Source organism: Hemiscyllium ocellatum, chromosome 25, assembly GCF_020745735.1.
Source record: "Hemiscyllium ocellatum isolate sHemOce1 chromosome 25, sHemOce1.pat.X.cur, whole genome shotgun sequence".
NCBI classification, from domain to species: Eukaryota; Metazoa; Chordata; class Chondrichthyes; order Orectolobiformes; family Hemiscylliidae; genus Hemiscyllium; species Hemiscyllium ocellatum.
Window position 1 is genome coordinate 1,142,946 of NC_083425.1, and position 22,951 is coordinate 1,165,896.

At 49.4% G+C, this 22,951-nt stretch overlaps 1 protein-coding gene across 3 annotated transcripts; it reads right to left on the reverse strand.

Moving 5' to 3' along the window:
• Positions 1-887: 887 nt before the first annotated feature.
• Positions 888-21,192, reverse strand: dgke (diacylglycerol kinase, epsilon). Of its 3 annotated transcripts, none has more exons than XR_009646057.1 (11): positions 20,299-21,192; positions 19,198-19,317; positions 17,374-17,517; positions 15,680-15,837; positions 11,418-11,466; positions 10,961-11,074; positions 8,786-8,857; positions 6,808-6,935; positions 3,001-3,112; positions 2,164-2,440; positions 888-1,635 (listed from the first exon to the last, which is right to left on the reverse strand). XR_009646057.1 is itself a non-coding variant. In XM_060844653.1 (11 exons), exons 1-10 carry the CDS (start codon positions 21,019-21,021, stop codon positions 2,267-2,269), a joined length of 1,794 nt encoding a protein of 597 aa, XP_060700636.1. In that variant the 5' UTR covers positions 21,022-21,192; the 3' UTR covers positions 888-1,635; positions 2,250-2,266. The 3 variants fall into 3 exon arrangements, 2 of the variants coding, with proteins under 2 accessions (XP_060700636.1, XP_060700635.1); XM_060844653.1 differs by having other exon boundaries at positions 2,250-2,440; XM_060844652.1 differs by having other exon boundaries at positions 888-2,440.
• Positions 21,193-22,951: the final 1,759 nt, after the last annotated feature.

Genomic DNA, 22,951 nt, shown 5'->3' on the forward strand with positions numbered 1-22,951 from the left:
CCATCCTCTGAGAAAAAGAACAGGAAATAATGTCACCAGAGGAAATGACATCAGCAATCCAAGGAAAGCTAAACACACAAATAGAAAGTGGGACATAACATCAGCACTTCACCGGAGACTCACTGATGATGTTACCTAGTATGGTGACGAAACATCTGAAAACGAGCCTTCCAGCTCAATGAGCAAACTTACATCCAGAACCTCAACCTGAGCTACAAATCTTCTCAAATCTCCACATTGACAGTTGTGCAAGGGTGGAACCAAATCCGGGACCCTAGCGCCGTGAGGCAGCAGTGCTTAAACTGGAACAACAGTAAATCTCTACTAATGTACACACTATTAATTCTAAAGTGATGCCTCAATCTGTTTTGAAAGAAGCCACAATGGCTACAGAAGTATTTAAACATTAATTATTACCTTCAGATACATATAAAACCCATACGTTACTAATTCAAAAAAATTTACACTTGCAATAAATGATACTAAAAATATATATAATTTGAACCATGTACATAATCCTGAAACCTTTTTCTCAATTGAGAGGACTTGTACAATTAATGGTAGGAACCTGGGCAGTGTTTTAGAACAGAGACACCTAGGGGTTCAGGGGATTTGAGGAAAAGAAATCATCCAGAGGATGGTGGCGACCTAGATCTCACTGGTAGGCAAGAGTGCTAGAGATGGGAACCCTCAAAACATTAAAGAACTACAGAGGAGAAGCTTGAAAGGCCAGAGCATCAAGGCTACAGACCAAGTGAAGGAAAGTGGGATTAAGAATGATAGACATTTGATGGCCAGTACTGACACAATGGGCTAAAGGGTCTCTTTCCATGCTGTAACCTCTGACTCGATATATTAACCTGGAGCAGAAGACAAGAGATACACTCTTTCAGAGCTAGTCCCAAATTTATTTCACATTATTGATGTCACAAAGTTTGACCACAATCAGGACATTAATCTTCCCTCCCCATTTACACAAATTACAACAGATGGAATGAGAACACTTGACATTACACCTCCCAGAAGCAGCGGAGGATAAAAATGTGACGTGGAAACAATGTTCGGAATCAGGAAAGGAGACAGAATTTGGTTTGAGAGCAGCATCAGTCCCATCGTTATCAGGATGGAACTGGGGTTAACAACAGCTCAGTATAGCCCAAACATCACCCCCTGCTCCATTCCCCTAATCCCCAGGGGCAGCCTCAGTTCCTGACCCCCACTGATGAGGGGCTGTGAAGGCCGGGGTGTAGCAGAACCTGGACCCTGGTGCCTCTCGGTTCTGCACTTTCATGAAGGTCACAAACAAAGCTCGAGCTCAACTTGACCCGGAGTCACCTCTTAGGCGTTTAAAATCTCTCTCTGTCTTTATATCAAGGCTGTGAGACCTGTTTTAATATCTCCTGATGTGGCTCGGGGTCAAATTGTGTTTGAGAACAGCTCCTGGGAAGCAGGTTGGGACTTTTCATTTGGTTATGCAATACAGAAATGTTAACCGGTCTTTAGTCAGCGTCGACCTGCAACTCAGTGTCAGCTATCAGCAGTGCAGTCCAGACCCCGGCAGTATGAATATGGATGAAGCAGTAACAATGACCACAGTAAACAGCCACAGTGCAAAGACTCAATTAGGTCCAGAATCTGTGCAAACACAGCAAGACAAAAAATATACTGTAAACAACATCAAAGATCCAGAAATAACAACTTCCAAAAACAGAAAGGCGGTCTAGGGGAGGGACAGTGAAAATTAAACCAACTCACTCGATCTGCTGGAAATCACTCGTGGGGGAGCTGCATCAACTAAACAAGACCGTGGTGGAGAGCAGACAGGAATATTATGCTGCCTTTGGTAAATGTCGTACTTGGGAAGATAACACACTTTAATCCTGACCCTGTCCTCATCAAACAATTCCAGGACAGGGACAGCATGGGGTTAAATTCAGAGTAAAGCTCTCTCTACAAAAGAACTCAAATTACTTGCAGAAATCCTTCCCCATCTGATTCCTGTTGTCCCTCCAATGTCCTGCATGGATCAACTTCCCCTATCCCACAAAGGAATCGTGTTGCCCCAGTCCCAAGGATCAGGGGCTTTCCCAGCCCCAGTGCTCACACTCCCTCCCTCCAGCTCTCATGAATCACAGTATCTGATGTTTCTCGGCTACTAATCACCATTCAAGCGGAGAGGGAGTAACGTTACTCTGGTAAAGTGCATCTTTCCCTGTTGGGAGGCAGTTTGGACAGGATTGCCTCTGTACCATTCTGAATGTCGGTGTCAGCTTTCCACTGTGCCTTGTGCTGATGCACCCTGGACATCCTCCTCTGGTTGTCGTTTTGATGGTGAGATCATCAGAGCTTGGGTTTTGTGAGTGATGACAACAGAACATGGTCCCTGAACCCAGGGTTCTCCATCAACCTGCATGGGCATCACCGAGTTCTTCAGAATCAGCTGGGAGGAACACAGAAACAAATTCAACCCAGGAGCAGCAACTGAGCGCTGCTGCCCTCCCCAACCTGAAAGACAGGCACCCCCACCCGAGAAAACCGGCCCTACTCCCTCCCAGAAATCCAGCAACGCCCTACACTCCACCCACCTGCCCAGGGAAAACTGGCCCCTCCCTTTCCTGGAAAATCCAGGATCACCCCTCCCCTCTCCACTTCCCCCTGCCCTCCAGAAAACCAGCCCTTCTTCCTCCTGGAAAATCCATCATCGGCCCTGCGCCCTTAGCCCCACCCAGCCCAAAACCTGGCCCCTCTCCCTCCCGGAAGGCCAGGCACGGATCCCCCCCACTCCCTGAAAGGCTGACATGCTGACCGCATGCCCCAAAGAAACCAAACATCCTGAAAGAAAAAAAATGTATATACCCAAACACCATGGCATACAGCACCCACTTCCACCTGCATCATCATGGACTCAAGCTGCAGTGGTGACTGCTGTCAGGAAAGCCCTGTTTTGGGATTGTTTCTGCCACCAGAGTGCTCTTCAGGCTCTGAGAGGTATGTACTTACTCTGACAGTGTAGGCTTGGCCCAGGCGTACTGGGTTGGCCAGTTTCACGTGGATCTGAGCACAATGGAATGAGCCATAGACACCAACTACTTCCAACAGCCCGTCACTATGACTGTAAGGTAGATGGACAGAGAATATATTCAGCTCAATTCACTGAAACAGCCACAGTGGACACACTGCCATTACTTTACATCCTACAAAACAATGACAGATAATCAACTTATACAGACGTACAACACAGAAACAGAACTTTCAGTCCAACTCATCCATGCCAACCAGATATCCCAAATATATCTAGTCCCGTTTGCCAGCACCCAGCCCATATCCCTATAAACCCTCCCTATTCATATACCCATCTAAATGCCTTTTAAATGTTGTACTGTACCAGCCTCCACAACTTCCTCTGGCAACTCATTCCATACAGACACCACCCTCTGTCTGAAAAGGATGCACCTTCGGTCCCTTTTAAATCTTTCCCCTCTCACCTTAAACATATGCCCTCTAGTTTTGGATTCAATCACGTCAGGGAAAAGACCTCGTCTGTCTACCCTATCCATGCTCCTCGTGATTTTATTAACCTCTCGGCTCCAACATTCCAGGGAAAATAGTTCCAGTCTATTCTGCCTCTCCCTATAGTTCAAGCCCTCTAACCCGACAACATCCTAGTAAATATTTTCTTGGCAACATCTGCCTGGATCCCATGTAATCTGACTTTACCACTCAGTCTGCCTTGTCAAAAGCCTTGCTAAAGCCCATTTAGACAGCGTCTATCATTCTTCTCTCATCTATCTTCTTGGTCTCTTATTTTAATTTCTATTTTTCCCCATTTATTTAACCCCTTATTTCTCCTTTGCTCACAGTCCCCAAGCTTGCTATTTTTCTAAGCAACTTTATATGACTCCTGTCTGGATCTAATACTGTCTGAAATATCCTTTCTTATCCACAGTTGTGCCATGTTTCCTGTCGGGTGCTTTTGCCTGAGAGAAATGTATAACTGCAATGATTAATGTATGTGTTCTTTAAATATTATCCATTATCATGCTTTTTAGTGATGATACATAGTCTATTGTGACCAGATCATCACTCAGACCTCGCCATTTCCTGTGTTTAGTACGAGGATCCTAGTTTTGGATTGGAAAACATCACTTTCTATTCCGATAGAGAATTCTTTGGTTCTGTCCCTTCAGCTGGGGAAATGGAGGAAACATCTAGATGTGGAGCCTAATGTTCTGCTGTCTGGACTTGCACATGGCACTATCGTGACAGTTGTGATTGTCCTGACTGAACACCACGATATGGCAATTGCAGATTTGATAAAAGGAAAAGTGAGAGGAAGGATTCATTGGTGCCTTTTCAAAAAATTCATTCATTAGTATTGCTGGCCTGAACGTACATCAGTCACAGAGTCATACAGCATTGAAACAGATCCTTTAGTCCATCTAGTCCATGCCGACCAAATTTCCCAACTAAACTAGTCCCACCTGCCTGTGTTGGGCCATATCCCCCGAGACTTTTCTTATCCATGTACCTATCCAAATGTCTTTTCAATGTTGTAACTGTACCCACATCCACCACTTCCTCTGGCAGCTCATCCCACACATGAACCACTCTCTGTGTAAAAAGATTGCCCCTCATGTCCTTTTAAAAATGTTCTCCTCTCGTCTTAAAATATACTTCCTAATTTTGAACTCCTCCACCCTAAGACAAAGACCCTTGCTATTCACAATCTGTTACGGTGGGATCCAAACCCATGACCCCAGAATATTACCCTGAGAGTCCAGTGACATGGTACCCACATCATCACCTCCCTGTTAATGATGCTGTTTGATAAAGTATTTCTATTCTAGTCTGTCTTTTGTCTTGGACAATTGCAGGGGTCATGTTAAGGATAGGTTTGGTTTAACCAGCCTTTCATCAGTCCCTGCTTTCATTACAAAACCAAACCGCTTCCCGTGCTGAAAATCTAAACCAAACAGGAAATGCTGGAAATACTCAGCAGTTCAGAAAGTTATTGAGGAGAGAGAAATGCAACATTCCAGCTCAGTAACCTTTTACTGGAACAGGCTTCAGTGGGCCCTTTTGTTTAAACAATTTCTAAGTCAGTCCCAACATTGAGGGGGGAGTTGGTTGCAGAGTTGGGGGTTTTGAATCTAGTTGTGATTTTGAGTCAGATTGAAGCAGGGACATGGAGCCAGCTAAGAAGTTTGCTCTGAGGTAGGAAAGCTGGCAGTTGTGTTTCTGGAAGATGAAGTTGACTCAAATCTTTACGGATAGTCAACATGGCTTTGGGAGGGAAATCATGTCTCACTAACTGAGGTGAGTTTTTGAAGCAGTAACAAAGAGGACTGACGAGGGCAGAGCGATGGATGTGATCTATATGGACTTCAGTAAGGTGTCAATAAGGTTCCTCATGATAGACTGGTTAGCAAGGTTAGATCTAGCCATTTGGATACAGAATTGCTCAAAGAGGGTGGTGGTGGATGGTTGCTTTTTAGACTGGAGGCCTGTGACTAGCGGTGTGCACAAAGACTGCTTTTCATCATTTATATAAATGATTTGGGTGTGAACAAAAGAGGTACAGTTAGTAAGTTTGCAGATGACACAAAATTGGAGGTGTAGTGGACAGCGAAGAAAGGTACCTCAAAGTACAATGGGATCTTGATCAAATTGGCCAATGGGCAAGCACATCATTCCCCCGGGCAGGACTTACACACTTAAACGTAAGATACTGGGGAGTGTTGCTGAACAAAGAGACTTTGGAGTGCAGATTCATAGCTCCTTGAAATAGAGTCGCAGGTAGATAGGATAGTGAAGGTGGTGTTTGGTATGCTTTCCTTTATTGGTCAGTGCACTGAGTATAGGAGTTGGGAGATCATGCTGTGGTTGTGCAGGACATTGGTTAGACCACTTTTGGAATATTGTGTACAATTCTGGTCTCCCTGCTACAGGAAGGAGGTTGTGAAACTTGAAAGCTTTTGCTACTCCCAAGAGGTGGACAATGGACAAGCTGGCTAACTGTCCAGTCCTATCCATAGCTTATGTCTTCCAGTCTGTCCCAACCACAACGTGGAACACGACTCTCACCTATAACTGCACTGACAACCTTGTTTTTCTTCTCTGCCAATCTCCTCTCCAGCTGCGATACAGAGCCAGATCACAGTTAGATATCAATATTACTATCAGCTAGGCTGACCTTTCCTTTGTCAGCGTTTGTGTTAGTAGTTAAACTGATATAGTCAACACTAGATTTGTTCTTTGTCAAACAACACCCTGTCCTAAAAGACCCAAGAACATTTGTTAAATGATGAGAATCCACCACACTCCATTCCTTCAATGAATCACCCCCAAATCACAACACTCACTCTGTACAACTCTCCCTCCCCTCCCATGAAGGACAGACTGACACACACATACTCTCTCCTGAAACAGCTGACTTGCTCTCTCTCTAAAAGGGTTAACTCACTCCCCCCTCCCCCCCCCCCCCCAACAAGGTGTTAACTTGCCCTCTCCCCCACTGCCTGAAGGGAAACTCTCCCCTCCACCGCAGGGGTTAACTCGCTCTTGCTCTCTCTCCCCAATACCCCCAAAAGGGGTTAACTCACTCACTCCCCCTCCTCAAAGGGGTGAACTCGCTCGCTCTCAACCCCGAAGGACTCACTCACTCTTCGATGTTACATTTACATGTAACATCTGTTCAGGGGTAAAGAGCACAGGCTAGTGCCACACACGTCACAGGATCGCAGCACTCAAGGTGGGAGAGCAGCCTCTCAGTACCTGCTTTCAGCCTATTGTTAAAGTAGGACTTACCTGGCAGGGGGATAAGGTTTGTCCCCTGTGCCTTCCCAAAGCCGACAGCCCCCTCCCCAGTAAGCAATGTTGAGAACGATAATCCCCTCCAGTTTCGGCAATGCAATTCTTTCCCCATCCAGCTCCAACTGTGTTTTGGGTGAGGAGGTACAGAAGAGAAAAAGCAAAGGAGGACAGATTGAGAGAGACAGCAGAGGCACCTTTCTCCCGAAGAGGGCCCACCAGGAAAGGGGTGACCGACAAGGGTTAGTGACAGGAAGGATTCTACAAGCACACACAGCCCACCAGGATTTCCCAGATACTTACAGCCACTGAAATCCAGCTTTGAAGTGCTGGTATGTGAGAAAACCAAGATTACTCTTGTCTAGTCCCTTAAATCTGCGGGTCGTTTGATACTTTATGTCAGTTTCAGAATTTCCAGTTTGTGGGCTCCAGCCACGTTCTCTCTACCATGGACATACACTCCCCCGACACAGCCATTCCCCCATCAGGATGGTCTCAGGGCACTCCACTTCCTCCTGGAGAGAAAGAGCTGAGATGTCCCCATCTACTACCTCCACCCTCCTCCACCTGGTCAAACTCAAACTCACTTTGAACAACTCCTCAAACTCCTCTCAAAGGGGTGGCCCTGGGTACCTGCACAGTTTTGCCTGTCTTATGGTGGGGTATGTGGAACATCCATTGCTCTGGAACTACACTGACCACCACCTACAACTCTCTCTCTGGTACATCGATGACATCATTGGTGTTGCTTCCCTCTCTAGTCCAGAACTGGAAAAGTTTATTCATTTTGCTTTCAATTTCCACCCTGCTCTCACCTTCATCTGGTCTATCTCTGACTCTTCCCTTCCTTTCCTCAACATCTGTTCCCATTCCTGGTAATAGGCTGGTCACCAATATCCACTACAAACCCACCAACTCCCACAGTTACCTTGATGACACATCCTCACACCCGGCTTGCAGTGAAGACTTTATTCCATTCTCCCAGTTTCTCCATCTCCATTACATTGGTTATGATGCCACTTGCGATTGGAACCACAGAAGGTGCAACCCCTGCCTGTTTACCTCCTCCCTCCTCACTATTCAAGGCCCTAGACACACCTTCCAGCTGAAGCAGTAATTTACCACCACTTCACTCAAATTAATCTAATATATTCGCTGCTGACAATGTGCTCGCCTCTACACCAGACAGAACAATTGCAGACTGGGTGACCACTCTGCAGAATGCCTACGTTCTGTCCACAAACATGACCCATGCTTCCAGCTGCCTGCCACAGTGTTTCCTGGCCAACATCTGCCTCAGGCCAGCTGCGGTGCTCCAGGAAAGCTCTGCACAAGCTGGAAGAATAGAAACTCATTTTCAGCTTGGGATCCCTGCAGCCTCTATGAGTCAATATTGAATTCAATAATTTTAAAACCTGTACACTGCCCTCTCTGTCCTTTACTCATGCCCACACTCTGGGCCCTGGCAATGACACTGGCAGCACAGCCAACCCTTTATCACCTATTTACTGTCCCCAGCGTCAACCTCTTCTCATTAGCATATTATCATCTATCCCTTTGTCTCTCTTTCTGGGCTTCCCGCTCCCCACATCTTCAGCATGTACATATTTACCAGCTTTTCCTAGCTACCAGTGCTAAAGAGGAGTCACTGGACTCGAAACTGTTTCTGTCCACAGATGCTGCCAAAATCTGCTGAGTTTTTCCAGCAATTTGTTTTTCTTTCAAATTTCCAGCATTTTATTTTACCAGGAAGATGAATCTGGTTTTCCTGTCGGTCTGAGCCACAGGATCAGCTTGCAGGGAGATAAAGCCTCAGACCAGTGCCCAAACCAAGGCCCCTACCCACCAGTGTTCACACCCTCCAGCCTAGTGCACATTATCACTGAGCTCACCCATCACTCAAGCCCAAACACTATCACCAAACCCACCTTTGCAATAAACTTGAGCTTTGAAATGCTGACAACAGCAAACTCACCTCAATCTTCTGATCCAGGTCCTTGCAAGCTTGAACTAAACAGTCTCTGGTCCCATAGAAGAAATAAACAGCCTTTTCATGAAATAAATAACAGAAATGTGAGAAATTCCAGGGCTGAATCCAAAGTAAGAAACTCTGTCAATTAGCACAAGACCTACCAGGAACTGCAGTCTGGAGTGAGTGATTACACCTGGATACTAGAGCTACAATACAATATAATCGTGGAGTGTGGGACAGCGAGTGGTGCACACAGTGTACTGAACTAAATCCTGCTCCATCCCACAGTCCCAATAGTACCACGGGGAAATTTCATCTCAAGGCAAGCACAGCAGACGGTGAGATACACAGTAAAGCTGCCTCAACACTTTTAACCTGAAACTAAACATTGCACCACTCGTTTACACAGAAAACATAACCCTCCCCACTGTCCCCACCCCTATTCAACAACCCCCCTCCAACTGTCCCCACCCCCCCATCCAACAACACCCCCCAACTGTCCCCACCCTCCATCCAACAACCCCCCCCTCACTGTCCCCATCCCCCCATCCAAACCTCCCCACTGTCCCCATCCCCCCATCCAACCCCCCCCACTGTCCCCACCCCCATCCAACCCCCCCCACTGTCCCCACCCCCATCCAACCCCCCCCACTGTCCCCACCCCCATCCAACAAACCCCCCTCACTGTCCCCACCCCCATCCAACAAACCCCCCTCACTGTCCCCACCCCCATCCAACAATCCCCCTCACTGTCCCCACCCCCATCCAACAAACCCCCCTCACTGTCCCCACCCCCATCCAACAAACCCCCCCCCACTGTCCCCATGCTCCATCCAACAAACCTCCCCCACTGTCCCCATCCCCCCATCCAACAAACCCCCCTCACTGTCCCCACGCTCCATCCAACAAACCTCCCCCACTGTCCCCATCCCCCCATCCAACAAACCTCCCCACTGTCCCCACGCTCCATCCAACAAACCTTCGCCACTGTCCCCATCCCCCCATCCAACAAACCTCCCCACTGTCCCCACCCCCATCCAACAAACCCCCCCACTGTCCCCACGCTCCATCCAACAAACCTCCCCCACTGTCCCCATCCCCCCATCCAACAAACCCCACTCACTGTCCCCACCCCCATCCAACAAACCCCCCCCCACTGTCCCCACGCTCCATCCAACAAACCTCCCCCACTGTCCTCACCCCCATCCAGCAAACTCCCCCCCACTGTCCCCACGCTCCATCTAACAAACCCCCCCCACTGTCCCCACTCCCCATAATCTCCCACTGTCCCCACCCCATCCAACAACCCCCACCCACTGTCCCCACCCAACAAAACCCTCCCCACTCCCCAACCAACAAAACCCTCCCCACTGTCCCCACCCCTATTCAACAACCCCCCTCCAACTGTCCCCCCCCCTCACTGTCCCCACGCTCCATCCAACAAACCTCCCCCACTGTCCCCATCCAACACTCCCAGGATAGGCACAACACAGTTTCAGACATCCTTCCAGACATTGCCAAGAACTGTGCAGTTATGTCAATCTTTCTAAAACTTTCGAACGCCAGTGTCACAGTTGGACATGTGGCAGATTGGTGCTGTCACTATTCAATGAAGAGGCAGACCCTGTTGATCTTATTCACAGAATTACATTGAACAGTACAGCGTCATGCAGTACCTTCAGCCTTCGATGTTGTGCCGATCTTTTATCCTACTTTAAGATCAGACTAACCTACATACCCTTCATTTTACTATCACCCATGTGCCTATCCAAGAGAGGCTTAAATGTTCCTAATGTATCTGACTCTCCTACCACCGCTGACAGTGCATTCCACACACCCACCACTCTCTGTGTAAAGAACCTACCTCTGACATCTCCCTTAAACCTTCCTCCAATCACCTTAAAATTATGTCCCCTTGTGAAAGCCATTTCTGCCCTGGGGAAAGGTCTCTGGCTATTTATCTATGCCTCTCATTACCTTGTACACCTCTCATCCTTCTTCGCTCCAATGAGAAAAGCCCTAGCTCCCTCAACCTTTCTTCATAAGACATGCCCTCCAGTCCAGGCAGCATCCTTGTGAATCTCCGCAGCACCCTCTCTAGAGCTTCCATATCCTCCTTATAACGAGGTGACCAGAACTGAACACAGTATTCCAAGTGTTGTACATGGAATTGCTCACCTTATTAATAATCCGATTGGAGAAAAGGAAAGGGCTTTGCTGCCTGCACTCATGGAAGTTCAGCGCCATAAGCGCATCTGGTCCAATGGAGAAATAATTGTTCATGGTGTAAATCTAGGGAACAAGAATAGGAGCAGAGAACAGTGTAATCAGACAGCCTATAAGACAGGACTTCTAACTGAGGCAGCAGGAACACACAGTGCTACAGCCATTGACTGCAATCCAGATAGAGAGAGAGAGAGAGAGAGCCAGAGACGGAGTGTGGGGGAGAGATGGAGAGGGGCAGAGAGAGATAGAGAGAGAGGAGAGGGAGAGAGAGAGAGAGGGGAGGGAGAGAGAGAGAGGGGAGGGAGAGAGAGAGAGAGGGGAGGGAGAGAGAGAGAGGGGAGGGAGAGAGAAGAGCGCATGCCTGCTTCTTTGATGTATGGAGGGGGAGGATACTGGATGTGATTGTTACCTTGGGCCTATGGAAGCTGTAAAATCCCTTTGTCACCCGCACACTCCATCTGTGGGGAGAATTGGAAACATTGAATTCATACTTAGAAAGCAATTCAATCCTTATCCCACAATATTTCCTCTCCTGAACACACTGCTTGGATGGTTTCATGCAGGTAATGTGCCCGCCCGGATACTAGTTGCTTTTCAGACACAGAATTAATTTTCATTTCAAGCTCACAAGGTGAACAAGTGACAGAGAATACTAAGCAAGTTCATCGATCTGATATACTTATCTCTTTCTCTCTGACGCAGCCCTTGATGTTGCTCCGACTTGTGAACTAATCTAAGCCCATCCCCCTACACTATCCCATCATCATCCATGTGTTTATCCAAGAATTGTTTAAATCTCCCTAATGGGGCTGAGTTAACTGCATTGGCAGACAGGGCATTCCACGCCCTTACCACTCTCTGAGTAAAGAACCTGGCTCTGACATCTGTCTTAAATTTATCACTCCTCAATTTGTAGCTATGCCCCCTTGTACAAGCCGACGTCATCATTCTAAGAAAAAGACTTTCACTGTCTACCCTATCTGATCCTCTGATCATCTTGTATGTCTCTACCAAATCCACCCCTTGCCTTCTTCTTTCCAATGAGAACAGACCCAATTCCCTCAGCCTTTCCTCATAAGACCTTCACTCCAGACCAGGAAACATCCTGGTAAATCTCCTCTGCACCTTTTCCAATGCTTTCACATCCTTCCTGAAATGGGGCGACCAGAACTGTACACAATATTCCAAGAGAGGCCACACCAGCATTTTGTATAGTTGCAGCATGATATTGTGGCTCTGGAATCCAATCCCTCTACCAATGAAACCTAACACACTTATGCCTTCTTAACAGCACTATCAACCTGGGTGGCAACTTTCAAGGATCTATGTACATGGACTCCAAGATCCCTCTGCACATCCACACCACAAAGAATCTTTCTATTGACCCAGTATTCTGCCTTCCAGTTATTCTTCCCAAAGTGAATCACCTCACGTTTGTCTGCGTTGAACTCCATTTGCCACCTCTCAGCCCAAGCACTTATAGCATTTTCTGTCCCTATGAAAACTCCAATTCTCATAAGCATTCTTTTTTCATTAAATTCACTCTGAGGACACATGCATTACTTGGAAGGACAGCACTTTTTAAAATTAATTTGTGCGATGTGGCCATCATTGGCTAGGCCCAGCATTTATTGCCCAATCCCCAGTTGCCCCTTGAGGTGGTGGTGAGCTGCTTTTATGAACTGCTGCAGCCCACCTGCTGTGGGTAGACCTATAATGCCCTTACAGAGGGAATTTCAGGCCTTTGATTCAGCAACACTGACAAGATATTTCCAAGTCAGGATGGTGAGTGGCTTGGAGTGGAACATAAAGGCAGTGGTGTTCCCATGTATCTGCCACCCTTATCCTTCTAGATGGAAGTGGTCATGGGTTTGCAAGGTGCTATTTGAGGATCTTTGGTGAATGTGTGCAGTGCATCTTGTAGGTAGTACACACTGCTGCTGAATGTCAGTGGAGGAGGGAGTGGATGCAGTTCCAATCAAGTGGGCTGCTCTGTCCTGGATGGGGTTGTTGGAGCTGTACCTATCCAGGCAAGTGAGGATTGGACCAACACATTCCTGACTTGTGCCTTGCAGAATGATGGAGAGGTTTTGGGGAGTCAGGTGGTCAGGTACTTGCCACAGCATTCCTAGCCTCTGACCTGCTTTTGTAGCACTGCATTTATGTGGTGAGTCCAGTTGAGTTGCTGGTCAATGGTAACCCAGAGGATGTTAATAGTGATGGATTCAGGGACAGTAACACCATTGAATATTATGTTGCATTTGAACATGGACTGCTTCAGTATCGGAGGAATCACAAATGGTGCTTAGCATTCAGTCTTCTGACTTTATGATTGAGGGAAGGTCATTGATGAAACAGACGGAGATGATTGGGCCTAAGACACTACCCCGAGTAAGTAGGTCCTCTAGGTCTTATCTTGCTACCTAACATGCATCCAGTGACCATTACTTTCTCATAGCTCCTGTCCCCCACACACTTTCTCCTTCCTGTCAGCTCACTCATACTTCAATTTTGTTTTTATTCATTCATGGGATAAGGAGTAGGCCAGCATTTATTACCCATCACTAATTGCCCAGAGGGTAGTTAAGAGTCAATCATATTGCTGTAGGTCTGGAGTCAGGTGTAGGCCAGACCAGGTAAGGGTTGAAGTTCTCTTCCTGAAAGAACATAAGTGAACTAGATGGGCTTTTCTGGCAATCAATAATGTATCCATGGTTACCATCAGACTTTTAATTTCAGATTTTATTGAATTCAAATTTCACCATCTGCCATGGCAGGATCTGAACTCGGGTTCCCATAACGTTACCCGAGTCTCTGGATTAAAAGACCACTGTGTCCAACAGGTCAAAGTTACTCTGCGTCCTCCATTTTAAAACTCAACTTGTTGATTTAACTTTCTCTTGTCCTGCTGTTTACAATTGTTGGTTTGAGGCATATCTGCCCATACAGTCTGATTCCAACAAAAGAGATAGACAACAGCAGTTCTTAGAGATGTATTGTAAGGAATGTAAATGGGAGCTGAAATAGTTCCAGTGGCCAGAGTGAAATCATAGCAGATACACATAGGATGCAAGTGCTGTAAACACAGCTGCACTGTAGCTGAGAAACACCCAACTCATTGTCAATGAGCAGCCCAGTCTTGTACCCAGTGCCCAGCTACATGTATACAGCTTCAAGGATACTGTGACATTTCTATCTCACCATCAACACTGGGGCTCTGGAGAATGGTTAGAAAAACAAAGAACACTGTCACTTGTCCATCTCCTCCTCTCCATCAGGACTTTCACTGCCAAAGCATTCCATGCTTTCCTAACTGTTCTCTCATCCTGGAAAATCCAGCTTCTCCAAAACCCTTCTGTTTCGGCAGCACAGTGGTTCAGTAGTTAGCACGACTGCCTCACAGCTCCAGGGACCTGGGTCCAATTCCCGCCTCTGGTGACTGTTTGTGTGAAGTTTGCACATTCTCCCTGCGTCTGTGTGGGTTTCCTCCGGGTGCTCCAGTTTCCTCCCACAGTCCAAAGGTGTGCAGGTTAGATGGATTAGCTAAAGTTACCATATTGTCCAGGCTAGGTGGGTTAGCCATGAGGAATGCAGGGTTATGGGGGTAGGTCTCGATAGAATGTTGTTCAGAGGGTCAGTATGGACTGAATGGTGTAGGATTCTATGATTCTATTGTATATAATGTTGCAGCAAGTGTCTTTCATCCAAAAACCCCTACCTTGTTGTCCATCTCCAACCCACAAGCTTTTAAATCCTCTGCTGGCTCTGTCCCTCCCCAGTTATCGGCTGCATTCCTACAAAACGGACAGCCCCCACACTGAACAGATAATTCACACAGTACAGACCTCGGTGACATATCACCTCTCCCAGCTTAGATTGCCTCATTTAAGGAAGCATATCATTTCACCAGAGGCAGTTCAGAGAAAGCTCACTAGGACAATTCCCAGAATGGAGAGATTGTTTTATGAGCAAAAGTTCAACAGGTTGGGACTCTACTGACCGGAGTTTAGAAGAATGAGAGGTGAACTCACTGAGATATAAAGGATCAAAGGGCATGAAAAGGTAAACAAGGAGAGGATGTTTCCCCTCATGGGAGAGTCTAGGACCACAGGGAATCATCTCAGAATAAACCCGTACGAATCTAAAACTGAGATACGGAGGAATTGCTTCTCTGAGGGTTAAGAGTTTTTGCCATAGAGACTTGGGGGGGGGGGGGGGGTACAATCCCCATGTATATTTAAGGCTGACATAGACAGATTCTTGATTTGTAGAGAAACCAAGGGTTATTTATAGGTAAAAGGCAGGAAAGTGGAATGTTGGACCAACCATGATCCTGCTGAATTGTGCAGCAGGTCAGACTGGCCAGTGGCCTATTCCTGCTCCATTTTCTTATTGTCTTAACCACCCACCCCCCCTCCCCCCACCACCACCACCAGCCATCTCTTAATTGACCCAGTTGCCTCCCTAAATCCCACTGCCGCACCCTAATGATCTTCTTTCTTTAAGAGGCTCTTTAAAACCCATTTAGGCTCAAGTGTTCGTTACTGCTCCACACATCCCCACCACGTGGCAATCTCTTTACACAGGTTAGCCACAGGAGGTTCTCTGGGACATCTTTCCTACAGAAAAGCTGATTGCTGATGTTTCTCAGCTAGCGAACCCAGAACTCACCGATCTAATCTGGTTACCTCCCCGTCTAGAACACTCTGAAGAATCTCTTCGGTTGTGATGTCACCGGTGTATCCAGCTCCCCAGCCGAGAGTGTTTGACAAATCATTGCCAGTTCCCAGAGGGAGAACAGCAACATATGGAATGTACTGCTCCTGTCCCTGAACAAAGACAACATCAGGTTTATTGCCAATGCTCACATGAGTTTGATCAGAATCAAGCACTGCCAATAAGATACACATCACTGACCTTCAGTAATTGTCTACTATAAATTACAACCCATATTTATCCAAAATAGAATTTGCAACTTGTGCTGTCCCTGTTTTGGGAGTGTTTGATGGAGAAAGTATACAGAGAGCTTTACTCTGTATCTATCTCCTTGCAATACCTGTCCTGGGAAAATTTGATGGAATGAGGTAGAGGGAGTGTTGCTTTCAGTTTAAAAGTAGAGTTAGTTTTACTCTGGATCTAACTCTGTGCTGCAATTGTCCCAGGTGCGTTTGATAGAGAAAGTATAGATGAAACCTTACTTTCAGTTTAAAAGAGTTAGCTTTTCTTTCAAATGAAAAGAATAATAGAAGCTTTACTCTGAGGGAAATGAATGCAGCTGAAAACTGTATTGCTGGAAAAGCGCAGCAGGTCAGGCAGCATCCAAGGAACAGGAGAGTCGACATTTCGGGCATAAGCCCTTCTTCAGGAGAAAGTACTCACTTTCTCCTAGTTGATTTTAACCTACTGCGAATTCTCTTGCAAGGATGCCTTCCTTGAAGAAGCTCTCCTGCTCCTTGGATGCTGCCTGACCTGCTGCGCTTTTCCAGCAACACATTTTCAGCTCTGATCTCCAGCATCTGCAGACCTCACTTTCTCCTAGGGAATTGAATGTACCATAGCGAAGTTTACAGATGACACTAAAGGTATATTGCTAGAGGGATACATACAGTTCACAGAGAGATTTTGGTAGAGTTTGTAAGTGAACAAAATATCGACAAATGGAATATAACGTGGGAAGAAATGAAGTTTTTCATTTTGGAAGGTAGAACAAAACAACAACTCTGGAAAGCTGTAACACAAAGGGACTTCAGAGTAGATATACATGAAACAAAGAAAGCTAGCACTTAGGTACAGCAGGTAACCAGGAAGACTAAAACATGGCCCTTACTTCAAAGGGATTGGAATGTAAGACGAGGGAAGTCTTACCACAACTGTACAAGAACACAGGTTTAGTCCCTTTGTTGAAGGAAATCATTCCATTGGTGGCAGTTCAGAGACATTACATTAGGATGATCCCTGGTCTGGTCTTATGAGAAAAGGCTAAACAGAATGGGACCCTACTCATGGGAGTCTAGAGGACAGAGATGATCCCATTGAGACATACAGGATTCTTAAGAGACTTGACAGAGCAAATGCTGACAGGAAAAAGGAATGCCAATTTAAGACTGAGATGAAGAGAAATTCCTTCTCTGAGGGTTATCTCTCTTTGGAACCCCTTGCCACAGACAGCTATGGGGTCAGAGTCTTTGCATATATTTAAGGCTGAGATAGGTAGATTCTCAGTCAGGAATCAAAGGTTATGGAGCAAGGGCAGGAAAGTGGATGTGAAGTAAGCCAGATCAGCTGTGATGCTATTGAATGGCAGAGCCGGCTTGAGGGGCCAAACAGAGTATTTATTCGTTCCCATTTATTATGATTTTTCATACCTTATACTTCATGTCATCAATGGCGTCCAGCACCCAGCCCACTGTCCCATCTCCCCCACAAACCAGCACTCTCGTTTTGTGGCTCGGTAGAAGTGTACACAACTGCAGAGCTTTGTACGGAGTCGTGGAATCAAGATCAACAACCTGCAGAGGCACAACGCACACATTCAGGGACAATTTCAGCAACCGCTCATTCACCCATCATCCACCAGAGAGAGACAGGAATGGACACACACACAGAGACACCCCCCCACCCCCCGCACACTCACATACACAGACAGACACAGATAAATGTCAATGTCCCCCTCACAATGCAGACAGAGAGGAGCAACTCACTCACTGCCCTTGCCAAAAGAAAAGATAAGCACCCTTCATTTTGAATCCAATTTCCCTTGGCTCCCTATGAGGTTTCAATTATCTGACCAGTCTGCTCATGCAACCTGGTCAAACATCTCATTAAAATCCAAGTAAACCACATCACCTCAAACACAGCAAAAATTTAATATTTTCATTATGTGATTTAAATGCATTAAAATGTCAATTATTTTGAGTTTTAAAAATTTTTTATCAGTGGCATTTCTGTGCATCTGAAGGGTGTAATAATTAACTTATAAGCATTTCTGAGTCCATGGTTATACTTTTTGAAACATAGTAGGAGAAAGCCTTCTTGACAAATGATTTTTTTTTGTGTAGGTTGGGAGAATTTTACAATCAAAAATGGTAAACATTATGCATTAGATCGCAGTTTGGAAGGTCAGGAATTGATTTATGTAGATTGTTTAGAATTGTTAAAAAATAGGCTACCTTAGAATCACAGAATCCGTATAGTGAAGCAGCAGGCCATTCGGCCTATCAAGTCCACATTTACCCTCCGAAGAGCATTCCACCAAACACACCCCTCTACCCTATCCTTGTAAACCTGCATTTAGCACAGACAATCCATCTAACCTGCACATATTTGGACTGTGGGAGGAAACCGGAGGAATCCCACACAGACACGGGGAGAATGTGCAAACTCCACACAGACATTCACCCGAGGCTGGAATCAAATCTGAGTCCGTGGCAGAGGGAGGCTGTAGTATTAACCAATGAGCCAACATGCTGCCAACATTAGGGTTTTAGTAAAAGCTCCAGATCAGACGTATTTGGTTAAAACACTGAGTGAGTTACTTGAAGCTCAATAAGTTTTGAGTTCAGTTGTATGAAGGACCCCGAAAGACTGCATCAATTCTGAAGGCTAGGAGCTGAACAGCACAGCGAAAAGGAGGGATGATAAAGAAAAGAATTCCTTATAGGGTTAGTAACATTTCAAAATCTTTAAATATATGAGTGATGTGAATATTTGTTTTTGCATAATAAACTTTCTTACTGTGAAAACAGAATCTGCAGCCTTGCATGCTTGGTTTCTGTTTCAGTGAGAAGCTATCTTGTTAAAACCAAAAAACACGTGATCTATCAAGCCAGATGTCAGTCTGGGAATAATATCATCTGGAGTCATAACAACAGCACCCTTAATAAAATGAGGCGGAGATGAGACACTTCAAAGAAATATGTGAAAACATTTAACACCATCCCACATAAAGAGATAAGATTAGTTTTAGTTAGCATCTGAAAAGAGGAAAATAATAAATCCCTCACCACCAGCACAATGTGCGGGGTACACTATGACATGATATTTCCCCCAAAAGCAAGTTACTCATTCATTGTTGTAACTTGAATCTTCAAAATGGATCACATGTAAAGTTGAAAAGCCAGATAAGGTGCTGCTGATGTTCCTTTCATTCACCTGTCAATCATGAAGCTCCCACAGATCCAAATTATTACCTGAATGGGATTAAGGAGTGTTTGAAATTCTCCCATCAGATGCTGAGCCATGTTGTTTCCACTGCGAGCATTCGCCAGGACCAGAATTGGGCTCCAGTTTTCTGGGCACATATAGGAGAACTGTAGAGAGGAGGAGTGTAGAAGCACGTTAGTGCAGAAATCAAAGCACACCAACCAGCATCACATTACAAAGACGATCACACAATATGAATTCAGATTGGAATGTGGGATAATGGAGGGAAGAGGAGGTTGGGTGGGAGAAGGAAAGGGTCGATGTGGTAGGTGATGAGGAGAGGGGAGAGGGACAATGGGGACAGTGGAGGGCAAGCATGGGGATGATTGGGGGGGGTAAACAAGGGAGGATGAGGATGGGGGAGCGAACAGGGGAGGGTGAGGATGGGGGAGTGAACAGGGGAGGGTGAGGATGGGGGAGCGAGCAGGGGAGGGTGAGGATGGGGGAGCGAACAGGGGAGGGTGGGGATGGGGGAGCGAACAGGGGAGGGTGGGGATGGGGGGGAAGGGGGGTTGAGGGATGATGGCGGGGCGGGGAGGATGATGGCAGGGGGAGGGGAGGATGATGGCGGGGGGGAGGATGATGGCGGGGGGGGAGAGGATGATGGCGGGGGGGAGGATGCTGGCGGGGGGGGGAGGATGATGGCGGGGAGGGAGGATGATGGCGGGGGGAGGATGATGGCGGGGGGGGAGGATGATGGCGGGGGGGGAGAGGATGATGGCGGGGGGGAGGATGCTGGCGGGGGGGGGGGGAGGATGATGGCGGGGAGGGAGGATGATGGCGGGGGGAGGATGATGGCGGGGGGAGGATGATGGCGGGGGGGGAGGGATGATGGCGGGCGTGGGGTGGGGGTTGGTGGAGGATGGGGGGTTGAGGGATGATGGCGGGGGGGAGGGGAGGATGATGGCAGGGGGGTGGGGGGTTGGTGGAGGATGGGGGGTTGAGGGATGATGGCGGGGGGAGGAGGATGATGGCGGGGGGGGAGGAGGATGATAGCAGGTGTGGGGTGGGGGTTGGTGGAGGATGATGGGGGGGGGAGGATGGTGATGGTGCGGGTGTGGGTGTGAGTGCGGGGGGAGCCCGGGTACCTGGCTGAGCTGCTCCCCGGGGGCCGGCCGCCGCTGCCGCCTCCGCCGCTGGGCCATGTAGAGATACCGCGGGGGGATGATGGCGCGGCGGAGCGGGCCCAGGTCACAGGCAGCAGCGAGCTGCCCCACACAGTCATCATGGGCCACCCGCTGGCACCACACACACCGGCAATCACACAGCCGCGGCTGGCAGCCGCACTGCGCGCCGCACACCGAGCACGAGTTACAGATCGGCAGGTTCCCGCGGACCCACTGGTGGGCGGGGGCCGGGGCCGGGGCCTCGGGCTGGGCCTGGGCCGGGGCCGGGGCCGGGGGCGGCTGCACCGCCTCCTTACAGCGGAGCCGCCGCTCGGCCTGGGCCAAGCAGGAGTCATCGACACAGATTCCGCAGCAAGGGCAGTAGGAGCCGCGGAGAGTGGCCTGGCCGCACACGCTGCAGTAAGTGGGCCGCGTGAACAGGTCGGTGTAGCGCCAACTGTGCACCGAGGCTCCGGGCCATGAGCCCAGGCCTAGGCCCAGACCCAAGCCTGGGCCTCTCCTGAGAGCTTCCTCCCGCCGGGCCCTCCTCACGCTGCACCACAGGGTGAGTATGACGGGCAGTAACACGGCGGCTGCCGTCCACACCAACAGCCGGTACTCGCCGCAGGCCCAAACTGAAGCCTCGCCCTCGGCTTCACCCTCTGCCGCCGGACTGGCCTCCTCCTGGGAGCCGGCTCCAGCCATTGGCCTGGCCCGGCCCGGCCCAGCCGGGCCCCACCGCGGGACACGCTCAGGCAGCGGCGAGGGCGCGCACTGCGGGAACGACAGGAGGCGCGCGCCCGATTCAAACCGCCCTCGAGGACGGGAGACCGTTAAACCGCAGAGAGCAGCATCGGGCAGGAAAGGAGAGAGAGAGCCGCCGACAGTGCGGCACTCCCTCAGCACCGACCCTCCGACAGTGCGGCACTCCCTCAGCACCGACCCTCCGACAGTGCGGCACTCCCTCAGCACTGACCCTCCGACAGTGCGGCACTCCCTCAGCACCGACCCTCAGACAGTGCCCACTCCCTCAGCACTGACCCTCCGACAGTGCAGCACTCCCTCAGCGCCGACCCTCCGACAGTGCCCACTCCCTCAGCACTGACCCTCCGACAGTGCGGCACTCCCTCAGCACTGACCCTCCGACAGTGCGGCACTCCCTCAGCACTGACCCTCCGACAGTGCGACACTCCCTCAGCACTGACCCTCCAACAGTGCGGCACTCCCTCAGCACTGACCCTCCGACAGTGCCCACTCCCTCAGCACTGACGCTCCGACAGCGCGGCACCCCCTCAGCACTGACCCTCCAACAGCGCGGCACCCCCTCAGTACTGACCCTCCGACAGCGCGGCACTCCCTCAGCACTGACCCTCCGACAGTGCCCACTCCCTCAGCACTGACCCTTCGACAGTGCGGCACTCCCTCAGCACTGACCCTCAGACAGTACCCACTCCCTCAGCACTGACCCTCCCACAGTGGGCACTCCCTCAGCACTGACCCTCAGACAGTACCCACTCCCTCAGCACTGACCCTCCCACAGTGGGCACTCCCTCAGCACTGACCCTCCGACAGTGCGGCACTCCCTCAGCACCGACCCTCCGACAGTGCGGCACCCCCTCAGCACTGACCCTCCGACAGTGCGGCGCTCCCTCAGCACCGACCCTCCGACAGTGCGGCACCCCCTCAGCACTGACCCTCCGACAGTGCCCACTCCCTCAGCACTGACCCTCCGACAGTGCGGCACTCCCTCAGCACTGACCCTCCGACAGTGCGGCACTCCCTCAGCACCGACCCTCCGACAGTGCGGCACCCCCTCAGCACTGACCCTCCGACAGTGCCCACTCCCTCAGCACTGACCCTCCGACAGTGCGGCACTCCCTCAGCACTGACCCTCCGACAGCGCGGCACCCCCTCAGCACTGACCCTCCGAAAGTGCGGCACTCCCTCAGCACTGACCCTCCGAAAGTGCGGCACTCCCTCAGCACTGACCCTCCGACAGTGCCCACTCCCTCAGCGCTGACCCTCCGACAGTGCGTCACTCCCTCAGCGCTGACTTTCCGACAGTGCGGCACTCCCTCAGCGCTGACCCTCCGACAGTGCGGCACCCCCTCAGCACTGACAGCGCGGAACCCCCTCAGTACTGACCCTCCGACAGTGCGGCACTCCCTCAGCACTGACCCTCCGACAGTGCCCACTCCCTCAGCACTGACCCTCCGACAGTGCCCACTCCCTCAGCACTGACCCTCCAAAAGTGCGGCACTCCCTCAGCACTGACCCTCCGACAGTGCCCACTCCCTCAGCACTGACGCTCCGACAGCGCGGCACCCCCTCAGCACTGACCCTCCAACAGCGCGGCACCCCCTCAGTACTGACCCTCCGACAGCGCGGCACTCCCTCAGCACTGACCCTCAGACAGTACCCACTCCCTCAGCACTGACCCTCCCACAGTGGGCACTCCCTCAGCACTGACCCTCAGACAGTGCGGCACTCCCTCAGCACTGACCCTCAGACAGTACCCACTCCCTCAGCACTGACCCTCCCACAGTGCAGCACTCCCTCAGCACTGACCCTCCGACAGTGCGTCACTCCCTCAGCGCTGACCCTCCGACAGCGCGGAACCCCCTCAGTACTGACC